At 42.7% G+C, this 12,249-nt stretch overlaps 1 protein-coding gene across 4 annotated transcripts in view; it reads right to left on the reverse strand.

Moving 5' to 3' along the window:
* Positions 1-12,249, reverse strand: part of LOC102692775 (forkhead box protein N2) — a 26,986-nt gene continuing 14,737 nt past the window's right edge. For all 4 annotated transcript variants that reach the window (XM_015363081.2, XM_015363077.2, XM_015363078.2 and 1 more), the window contains exons 3-6: positions 9,504-9,628; positions 7,550-7,605; positions 6,400-6,468; positions 1-4,854 (exon numbers count right to left, since the gene is read on the reverse strand). In XM_015363081.2, the coding sequence (XP_015218567.1) occupies positions 4,373-4,854; positions 6,400-6,468; positions 7,550-7,605; positions 9,504-9,628 (732 nt within the window). In that variant the 3' untranslated portion in view covers positions 1-4,372. The remainder of the gene's footprint in view (positions 4,855-6,399; positions 6,469-7,549; positions 7,606-9,503; positions 9,629-12,249) is intronic.

Genomic DNA, 12,249 nt, shown 5'->3' on the forward strand with positions numbered 1-12,249 from the left:
TATAACAAGAACATTTTATTCAGTAATACCATATATAATGCAATTGCATATCTTTGGCGAAAATAAACTTTATAAACATTTTATTAACAGAGGTTAGCATACAAAAACCAAAGGTTTGTCTGTCTAACAGACATGGCAGACAACAGACGCAAACTGATACTGGATTGGCAGCTTTTAATTAAATGTTAAAAAAAATATCAATCTTTGATTAAATTATAGAATAGATTCAAAAGATTCAGTATGCCAACCCTATATCACTTAACCAGCTTCTAATGTCACCTGGCAAATACTGTCTATGACAAAGTCACCCTGGTTCTTCTGGCTAGTTGGCTAGAAAATACTCAAAGCTTACAATACACTGGTATGTACCACCCCCCCACACACACATGCCTTCAATATCTTTTCACATTGAAGTCCTCTGTGATGATCCTACAGAATGTTCTTCTATAATCTATAGATTTCTACATTTACATTCATAGGGATATTTCCTATTATGTAAATTAACCCTAGAATCATAATGAATATTCACTGTATGTTCCAAAGATAACCAAACTTTCTACTTTTACCTATGGATTTAAGGCTGGTATCACCTTGCTTAGGCAGTCATTTTCAATGAACTTTTAATGAAAACAATAACTGAAAGAGCTTAAGCTCAGAAGTCTGTCCAGGATCCTCATCCTCTGATGGCACTACAATCTGATGGATACTTAATACTAACCCTGGAAGCCAAAATCAAGACCTGGGATGTCTCCCCCACCACAGATGTCCTGGCCAGTTTGGTTTAATTGTTCTAATTGAAAGTGGATTTCTAGGTTGGCAGCTTAAAACTGAAGTTGTGCGGTTACACACATTTATCTTTTATTTAAGTACCCATAAGGAACTAACAATGATTATTATACTTTTCATTTCAAACAGTTAATAAGCAGGTGCACAACCCCAGTCCTGAGGGCTTACATCTCAGACTATCATAAAGGGTCTCTTTATACCTCTAGCAGAACGGTGTCAAACTGGTCCAAATAAGCCTATTACTTTATTAACTGGATAGTTCAGAGTTCAGATAGAAGAAAAACCTGCAGATACTGAGGCTTTCCAGGACTGGACCTGTGCACCTCTGACGTATAAAAGTCATCGTCAATTCTTAAACACGAATTTTGATATCCATAGTAATGACACAGATAGATACAGCTCTCTTTATAAGGGTTGGTCGGTAAGTTCAAGCAACACATCTACTTTGACTTTTCAGCAGATCTCCTTGACTTCAGTTCACTTCACCTACTTCTGAAGTTATCTAAGTCAGCCAAACAAAAGAGCTCTAGAGGTTGCCCTCGCTTGCCTCTTCGTGTTTTGCCTGGAGCACAAACGGGAGTTTTACAGTTGTGTCTCAGGGTCACAACTAGTGGTGAACACTGGTGATCTAGTTGGCTAGATGATAACCAGCAGCTGAGAGTCTGATTCCTTTCATTGAAGCAAAATCACGAGCACCGATATTTCATAGCACGCTTTCTGCATTCTTGACAATACTCATATCCACACCAATTATCATCAAAACTCTTCCAAAGAGGCTTCTGAGATAATCTGGTGACACTAACCCTCCACACATGAACTCAGCAGACATGATGACGTCAAATATAAGGGAATTCCATCACTACATACAACCATCCTATATTGATACATTTTAGTGGGTTTGCCATCTTCTTTGACAAGGGTCAGTTTGTAATGAGCTCCACATTTTATACGGGTGGCAGCTTTACCTCGAAATGTGTACTGTGGCCAAGTAGACAAACATCTCCCATCTCTACCAAATGTCATCTAACAGCCGTTACAGACTTGATGAACAATGTCCGCATGATTCGCACATTTCAATTTATACTTTATCAATCGTTTCCGTCTATACATACAGATCTTTAAAATCCAGGAGAATGGCAAATATAAATATACAAAAGGAAGAGCACCCTAAAAATCATATGAAATTAAAACAACAGCAAATAAAAAAAACATTTATACATAATGTTATCACCCATCCCACCTCAGTAGAGGTGAAGTATATGGCAGTGAGAATGTCACCGACAGCTCTAATCAGAACACTGTCATATCCGTTCCTCGGAGAGAGGGCCAATCACCCCCTGACACACAGGGGCTCAGTAAGTGCTGCAGTCCTCCCTGTGTGATTAATCACCTGTCTTAGCTCAAGCACCGGAGCTGCCAGCTCTTTCTCTGAACACGTTATTCGCCCCTTTCAGCAAAGGGTCAAGGGCAGTATGAGTTATTACAACTTCTGCATCTTCTGTTACCACACTTATGTAACCACTTGGAAAATGTAACAAGGCAGGAAAACAGCTGCAAGGGTGGAGTGGACAGAGGGGTTTGTGGCCTAGGGAAGCCAAGAGGATAAAAGGTACTTCCACTGGGGACCTGGTCAGCTACCAATGGAGTTTCCACATTTGGGCTCCTCTGAGGGACAGGGGTCCACAGGGAAGGGCTATTTCCTAGATCCAAAGCATACATTTTGTTACTCACACTGCTTAAGTACTTCGACCCTGTTTTCCCTGATTTCCTTTATTTTTCTCTGCATTTCTGTTCAGAACTGACCGTGTAACAGCGAGCTGTCTATACATCGTGCAGGTAGTGCACTTTGTGCCATTTCCTCTGGCACCTCAATGACACTATTCCAAAGCCCACGTCAGCTGGCACCTGGGTCTGCATTAAAGCACATGCCGCATGTGACCTCCAGCTGACCGATTCAGGGCTAGTTTCACCTGACCCTCAAACAGTGGGGGCAGCTATATGCGTGAGATGCTTGTGCAAAGGAGAGGAGTGACAACCTACTACCTACACTGGGACAGAGTGCAAAAAAGCTTTCACATAAACTGAAAAAATACTGCGGTTTGTCACGATTTGGCCTTAGAAATCAAAGAACAACAGTAAAGAAGACATTAGCGCATATGAACACAGCTTGTTCACCTAGGGAAACTAAAGAAAGAACTGAGGTCTGCCATGCATGTACAGAATCAACCTGTGGGAATGACGACTTGCCCTGGAACCTTTCATATATTTGCATATATTACAGGCATCCCAAACACTCGAACTGCATGATGGGTAGACAACTAAAAGAAACTTCAGTGAAGATCAACACTCAACCCATAACTTAACTAAACTTTCAGAATTTTTTGTGAACGGGAGAAATCAACAATTGTTTTTCTGCTTTCGACAGTGTCTTTGTAAGCTCCTGTCACTATCTCTGTGGTACTTCTCATTACACCGGGATCTCTGCGTCTCTTGTCCATGTATCTCGCTCTGTAGCCCACACGCACACACGCACAGTCACACGCGCTCAAAAGGCAGAGGGGCCGGCGTGTTGTCACCACAGGGATAGCCACTCCACCTCCAACACACCTTGCATAGGATCTGAGCTGAAATCGTCTGAAAGGCTGCCACGATTAACCTGTTTCAGTTTGCACAAAGAAATATGAAAATGAACAAAAACAATGACAACAACAGCCACAATAACAGGGTCTGTTTCTGCTGAAGAAGTTGCGGATGGCCCGTTGAATTCTGAACAGTGGCAGACTCGCTCCCAAATGCACTTTCCAAGATTTGTTTTAAACTTCCTGCTTTAAGTGTCAGGTTTTCAGTATCCGCACGTCCGTCGGGTTATTTCGTTTCTGCTGCCAAGTCCACTTGTTCCTTTGAAGTTCAAACATGAGGCATTTAACTGCTGAAAATGGTTTTGTTAGGAAGCCGAGGTTTAATTGAGGTTTCATTCCGTCTGACAAAGTCCTGCTTCAAGTCACCTCTGCTGCTTCTCTATCATCAGCTCAGACTTTGCATCAACTACCAAACTGCATCTTTCAAGAAAAAGGAAACCCAAAAATTACAATAAAAAAATAAAACGAGAAGTTTTGGAATAATTATTGCATTTCTCTTTGTCTCATAATTATATAACAAAAGTCTTCTAACAAAAACGATGGCAATTGGCAACTTTTTTTTTTCTTTTTTACACCTTGGTAGAAGAAACCGAACTACGACTACAAGATGGATAGGTGTTCCAATTTGTATTTTACATCCATGCACTCATCCTTAGTATAAATATTTTCACTTGTATACGGACAGACTTGAATGGGAAGGAAGCATGCAACTGTCCAATTTCTGAAAACTCCTTTAGGTTTCTGAAGCCTTGAACTGCTCCGACTTCTAAAACCAATTCAAGTCGGCAGCGTTTCTGGAGCCGTTTCCAGTAGCAAAAGTCTCAATATGGCTTTGATCTCCTGTGTGAATGATAATATTGCCATGTGGGGGATATTTTGTGTCAAACAAATGAGATTGATTCACCAAACGTAAGAAAACACTGGGGGGAAGGGAGGAGAGAGGCGCCCTATTTTTTGCTTTTTCTACTCTTGCTCTTGGCTGTGCGTCTGGAGGCATCCAGGCAGGTGCGGATCCCAGCCAGGTGAAGCAACGACCCAGCGGCCTCCTTCAGCTCCTCGTCGATCTCTGGCTTGGCTTCCCTGCGGGCTTTCTTCCCTGGGGGGCCCTTGGCACGGGGCCGGGGGGCACTGCCGCCGCCGCCGCCGCGCTGGGACGCCCCGTACCCGCTGTCCCCCAGCCGCCCCTGCGCCTCCTCCGGCTCCTCCGCCAGGTCGGAGTCCTCGTCGCTGTGGAATCCCTCGCTGCCCGCCCGCCGGGCCTGGGAGGCCGGCTGGTAGCCCTCGTCCAGCGAGGAGAGGGAGGAGGTGCTGCAGCGCGAGACACAGCGCTGGAAGGATGCGCTGTAGTTGTGGTCCTCCTTGGGGTCGCTGCTGACCACTGCCACCTCCGGCCGAGACAGGTCCATCGGCCGGTCCTGTACCGCTCGGCCTGCAGCACACAAACACAGACAAAGTGCGTGTGAGCGCTCGCCGTCTATCACTCTCACTGATGCAACGCTTTCTATCCCTCAAGGAACCCACAGGACCAGAGTGAGGCTTAACAAGTGGCAATCCTTACTGTCCAGGAGTCCATCACAGGTCAAATCAACACACAAGCACTCAGGGAGAATTTAGAGACACCACTGGCTAGCACGTTTTTGGAAGCTGGAAGCAAACTGGAGCAATAGCTGAAAACTACAGGGGTAGCATGTAAACTTCTCAGGGTAGGCACCCCAGTCTGGAATCGAGCCCTGGACTCAAGAACACAAGCTATATGAAATAAAATGGATGGCATCAATGCATGTGCCAGCACCAAAGATAACATATTCAACTTCTCAATCTGTACCAGGCCAAGAAGCAGTTTGAAGTCAACCAGCACAAACGGAAAGCTTGCAAACCCAGTGCAGTAACATTTTATTCTCTCTGCCCTTGATCGGTGTCTATTCACTACAGAAAGCAGACAGCTATTATCCAAGACAGATTTGTTCATTAACCAAAATTACAAAGAGGTCCACATGAACTATCAAATTAAATATGATCAAATTATCTTTCCATGGTTTCAAAGAGACAGCTAAGCTGAAGACCACAAAATGAAGACAAAATGTCTTAAAGCTCTTTCATTGATATGCCAATAGCCCAGACTGTCTGTAAATAGAAAAAGCTTTAGTTAAAGTAAGCTACATAGTATTATCAGAGACGGTTTCTCTGTAGACAGTATGCAATTCACTGTCAAAAAGAAACGTCTCAAGGGTTTATGCAGTAATATAAAGCGGAAATATTTTCAGAAAAATTAAGAAATAGTCAAGTGACTCCTAGAAAAAAACCTATGTAAAAATATTTGCTTTAAACTCAAGACAAATTCAAGATATAAACATGATAAAAATCATGTGGAGCACCCTAAATCAGTTTTGGCTTTCACTGTGGATTTGGTCAGGAGGTGAAAACCAGACAGTTCATTTCTCTTTCGATTCCCTCTCCCCTGGACTGCCAGCTATGGCAATGCACATGGACAGTGTGGTACAGACTGTAGCCCTTGTAAGCTAAATAGCGGAATACAGACTAGAATATTAGGCAATGCTAGAGCAATTACCAGGCTTTCTCTTTATCTCTTCAAGGAACAGACACTGTCAGTGGATTAAAATGACATTACATCCAAACAGAAGCAACATAGACCCCTGTGTGTAATATCCATAACAACTGCAGATCATTCTGGTGAGAAGAGTAAAGCTATGGCAGTTAGCACTTAACATAATCACAGGACAGCTCATTTCGTTCTACATAAATAAATACAAGACAACATCATTCCTAAGTAGCACTACATTTTTTTAATCTTAAAGAGAATGTACTGGAAACAGCCTTCTAATACAGTGTGCACCTGAAAATCAGTACTGCATTCTTCTGTGGATGCAATGATTTTAACATTCAGGAATATTGTTTATGCTTTCAGAACCAGAGGACAATGCATCTTTAATAGCTATAGTAACAAAGGCCTTACATTCCATTCTGTGCTGCTCTGGGGCTGAATTTAAAAGCATCATGGCTGTGGCAGCATCAATATCAGACTCTGCAAAGACAGGGAGAGAACATGCATTAAAGAATATTTACTGTTAGCTCTTAATAAACTGAAGAGAGCTGCTATTCTGTCATAATCCCCAGCTGTGTTGAGAGCTCTTGGGCCCCACGGAGGACAGAAGAGTATAAATTATTAATCTCTATCTGAAAGAGCGAATATTCTTCACTATCAACACTTACACTGGCTGGTGGTGTTCCTGTAGTCAAGGTTACAAAAAGGATAGAGAGAGGGAGAAAGATGGATAGAGTGAAATTCTATACCATAAGGGCTGCTCTGATTGAACTTGGAAACATTGATTATTTGATGGAAGGTGTTGTTATAGTGACATAGGATACATTTTATGAAAAAATATAAAAAACAGATTTAATTGTCACCATATTTAATGTTATCAGTGCACATCCAGTAACTCTGCAGAAAGTATATTACACATCATGTTTGTAGCTGCTCATTTTGAAAACACTGTGCAAACACCATATCTATATGCAAGTTAAAACCGAGCATGTGTGCGAGTCTATTTCAGTTCCCTGGCCAGGTAAATCCTTTGCTATTAGCACAGAGGTCTTCTTAAAAGTGACCTGATGTGCCAATGTACTAAATCACACAGCTCGGACTCATCCATTCCAGATGTGGACAGTGTGCATTTATTTAAAATTGGCTGCCTTGTGGACTGTCCCTTACCGTAAGCTACCAATTCAGTCATGACCTCCTGAGTCTAAAGCTACAGACCTAGTTTTTGTGTTCTACCAGAAGCCCACCTAAAGGTGTATGAATGTATAGGAAGAATTGTCTACAATAGAGTAACCAGGTCCGTGTCTCTTATCCACTAAATCTTCTAGCATTACCTATAACACTATCAATTTAACTTCAAGCGAGATTGAGCACAACTCTGCCCATTTTCAACTACAGCTGGATGAGCAGGAAAAAATAACACATCTCAGGACCAGAAGAACTTAGTAAGGTAAAAATGGCATGTTCCCTTGTTGAGCTTTATCATGTTCAATATCTCAGATGTGCCACGAAGCGACCAGCCTTGTAAAGTGATGACAGAGAAATGTGTGTGTTGGGGCCTCACCTTTCAGAGAGCAGCTCTGGTCCTGAGGGATGAGGTGGCGAGGAGGTGAAGATGCACTGCAAGATAAACAGGAAACACAAGCTATAAGGCAGGGTAAGGTTGGGGTAATTTACAAAGACATACACACTGGTTCACTCCAGCATCAATTACTTACACTCAGTGATTTATTCAAATCGCTTTTTACAGTTTTTTGGTTATTTGCATGCCCATGAACTTATAGACAACCGACAAGACTGTAAATACCCAGATCTGTGCCCAGATCTGACAGCAAGCAGTTTTCACCCAGACCTGGTTTCTGAGCAGCAGGCCACAGCCCCACACCCAGGTCCTTCTGCATGAATGAATGCACAAGGGAACACACCAGCCTCAGCACTGCTCTGTCCCTGCTCTCACACTGCACTGCCTGACACCCGGGAAGCACTGTACAGTAGCTCCCTAATTAAGATGCATTTTTGTCTTATATCCTATCCTTTGAAGACATGTGAAAGAATGTCTCTAAAGCAAATATTCCTGCCTTTTGTAAATTGCAGCAATAACACTTAAAGTACTACAGACAAGAATTGAGTATCTAGTACCTACAGGGTGCTAGTAAAGGTAGCTGGTCTAATTAAAGAGCTATAAAAGGGGAAACTGCAGACTGTGGACCAATGAACTTTGGCACTCGTGTGAATGGGACCATAGAAAAAGCTTCCCCAGGGACAATAACAGTAGAACAGGGCTCAGTGTTCTAACCAATTGCATCCATGATGGCTTGCAGAGATGAAAGGATGGTAAACAACTATATGACTGCGTTCAGTGTTCACTGTCATTGTCCACATGTTCCCTCTGGTCCTATCTGTGTATGTGCAAATTTACAAAGATCCACACTTTTCCGTCTTTAAGACTCCCATATATGTTAGAGTTCAAATTTTTGACTCCACCACAGTCAGGAGGGATCTGCATGTCCTCCAGGCTAACAGACCAGTCAGTTTATTCTAATGTGTACAGATATTCGACAGGCAGTCAAACCACAACCCGTAATGTTGCAGATGAGCAGAGTTATTGATACATTTTATGTTAGAGTATTTGATGACTTAAACAACTGCAGCCCTGACTTGTTATACTGCCTTAGGCATAAGCTAGGTGGTTGGGGTCTATCCTACAAGCATCCTGCATACATTAATAGAATGATCGACTGCACTGAGAGCACAAGATTAGAGCCTCCTTTACCTGTTGCTCCTCATGCAAGGTTTCTGGGGGAGCACAGTGCAGCATTATTAAACACTGCCACTGCAGCTCACTCTCCCTGCTCCGCACGGTTCACATCAAATATACAACAGAGACACAGCAATAGGCAGACACCCGTGCATTCTAGTGAGCACAGGCTTCAAGTCACACAATACAAGATGGTGACAACATGTATACAGACACCTGCCAAAGACACAGGAAGTCGACCCCAAAGATGTGTCTGTAGAGGCACTGTGCTTCTCCAACCATCAAAAGCAGCTTTGCATTCTCAACCTGGGCACATGTCTCACACTAGAAATACATTTCACACTATTTCTTGCAAAGACCATAATGAGGAAGATCCTACATGTACAAACTGACATGACCACATTGACACATTAATACCAATTTACAACAAGACTAACAAGTCCTTGGCTACGAACACAAACAGATAGCATGACATTTCCAACACATGGAAACTCTATGTGACAAAACATAAACACCTACAGAAAAAAAGATAAACAAATCTTAAGCTGGGCCCAGACAACAGCCAGATATTGTTCTGAAGAAAATGGAGGCACATTTCTACAATACTTAGTATTATTTAAGCTTGTTTTTTTAAAGAAAACAACATGATTTAGTTACAAAAGGTCACACAGATTTCAGGATACAAAATATCAGACTACTTGTAGGCTGTTTCAAGGTGTTGTTTCTTCATGTCTGAGCCTGTGCTGTGGTGCTGCAGTACCTGGGTGGGGAGGCAGGAGGCGTGCAGAAGGCATGGGCACTGGGAAAGTGCTGCTTCTTCAGGGCCTGGATCAGATTGGGTCGGTATTCCGGGTCCACGCACCACAAGGAGCCCTTCCCATTCGCCTGGAAGACAAAAGATAGAAATTACGAGCTCCTCGACAGCAGGAAAGGGCAGCTGTGCACTGTGAGAGCAGCATGACCTGCGATCTACAGTAACGCTGCTTTGCATCAGTCCGTTCTCCGTCTTGGACCATACCAGTGAGGCCTCAGTAGTGGGATTGTTCCACTACCTGGAAGATAAGTTGGAGTGAAGAACGGGCATGGCCAAGACCACAGCCCCTGTGTTTACCTTGCAGCTGCTACCCTTTGCTAGCTTGACTGTCTGGAGGACTATGGGTAGCTGTTGATTAAAGGTAACGCACTGTGAATGCTAAACAAAATCTCCTATTATTACTCCACACAAACTGCATACAAATAAGGGCTATCAGGTGCCTCCTCGTTGGGCAAGAGGGACACGCTCAGACGCAATTTACACACAGAAGGGGCCACAGAGAGAGGGAAATCTGGGTTCACACACAGGACAAGCAGGACAAAAAAACGGGCACGGTGCAACAACCTTGCAAAATAAATGAACACCAGTTTCAGGTACGCTACTGCAGATTAGACTGGAAAAGACAAGCTGAAAAACAGATTCTAGTTCTTGTTGAATAACCACACCAGTGAAGCAGAAATGGCAAGGTTGCAAAAATGGAACAAACTGAAAATGTCTCTGTGCATGTGTAGCACAACCCACTTAAGTTTCCAGCCCAAAGCAAAAAAAAGACTCACACAATGACACCATTATGGTGGTAAACAGTACTGGAAATTTCCTTCACCCTTCCTCTCTGACACAGACAGCTGAGCATCCTCTCCGCGTAGCACCAACCATCACACCACAGGGTCAATTAATCGGTTGAGCTTCTACTGTACTATATTTGTTCTATAAACGTATATTCAGACCCATACTGAAATAAGCACCCGCTAAATATGCTACTTCTGTTTCACATTTCACCAAAACGCTGCTATGATCACAACTTAAATATTCATGTTCTACATGAACATCAACATTGCGTATTGCACAAAGATTAAGACCAGGTAAAGAGACTACTACATCTAGGCCCAGAATGTCACCTACACATTTTATATTTAAACAACACAAAAGGGGCTATAAGTAAGTAAATGCAAACATAATTTAAAATATATAATGGCCAGAACACATATCTCACTGTGTTCTGATATTTGGTTTGACTGTGAAAGACAGGAAGCGGGGGGGATTGTTTTTTTTTGTTGAGCAATCTGAAAGAGCCCTGCAGATGAAGAGGAATATAACCTTGACTCATATTACCAGCCGCTCATAAACAGGAAGGAGGAAACATCACCATGGCAACAGAAACCAGGCTGTCATCTGACACCAACGCTGCTCAGACACAAGCTGACTGCTGGGAAACTTGCTGCTTTCAAATTAAGGGTAAAAGAGCTGTTCAATTAAACAGCTGTACAAAAATGACTACGCAGGGAACATGTCAGCTCTTCACTGTACTGGAAGTCACACAGAAAACCAAATGCATTAGCATCCTGGTATAAGATGAAGCCTCCAATTATTATTAACTTGAGCAATCTGATCACAGGGAAAGCCCCTGCTCGGGGTTGGCCACTGCTTCACTGTGCTGGATGGAAACCAGCCACACATGAAATATAAACTGATGAATGTCCGAGCCATGGCCTGTGATTTACTGCACACTGGTGACCTGCTGCAGTCTGCCCTGCCTCACACTGTGCCTGCAGTTCATGCTGCAGCAGCTGCAAACACATGGGAGCAGGGGCGATCCTATTTCAGGCAGTTTCACAGATCCGGGCAGAAAACCTCACGGTGCTTTACATAACTTAAATCATTTGTAACAGCGGTGTACTGAAATACTGCCGTAGTCATTTTTTTTAATAAGGAAGTTGACCTTGACAGAATTCCTTTGTTATCGGGAAGCACTGAAGTCAGAGGCATATGACTTATTTTAACACTAAAAGGCATGTGAGACACAATGGCACCGGATATAGTGGCACAGATGTATCTCCTGCTGTCTGTTGCTGTTCACAGCAGTCACTAATCACTTTCACTTTTATGTTTTTGTTCATTTTTCAGCTTTCAAAATTACCCACGTTTTCTCCTGGATTAAATATTCATATGATGAATATTCAGAAAGATTGTTTGGAAAACTATTCCTTTTTTGATAAAGGTATATATTACATTTACTTTTAACTGTTTAATAATGTAATACAAAAATATTAATCTAAAAGCACTCTTGATCTCTCAATCACACCAAATAAGCTAAGAAAGCAGCTGCACAGTGCAGTGGTGCCTCTGGACTTTGCAAATCCTTCAGGCAGTAGCAGCCCTGGAGAATGTCCTGTTTAAGACAGGTGAAACTACATCTCTTTTGTCTTGAGGTTAGGACATATCAGATATCTTTAGAACACAAGAGAAAGTTCAAAGGAAGAGCATTTAGGACTGAAAACGGGAACTTGTTATGCAGTTGAGAGTGTCTTGATCAGATCACCTAGCCATTGCACAATCTTTCAGAAAATGACTTAATGACCTCCCCAGATCAATCCCAGCAACTAAATAACCAACAGAGGCCAGGTGGGCTCCTCTCAGTAACACTCTTTCTGATGCTTTTAAATGAGGCACAGAGGTGTTGCTATGAGCTTAG

This window comes from Lepisosteus oculatus, chromosome 17 (assembly GCF_040954835.1).
Source record: "Lepisosteus oculatus isolate fLepOcu1 chromosome 17, fLepOcu1.hap2, whole genome shotgun sequence".
Classification (NCBI taxonomy): Eukaryota; Metazoa; Chordata; class Actinopteri; order Semionotiformes; family Lepisosteidae; genus Lepisosteus; species Lepisosteus oculatus.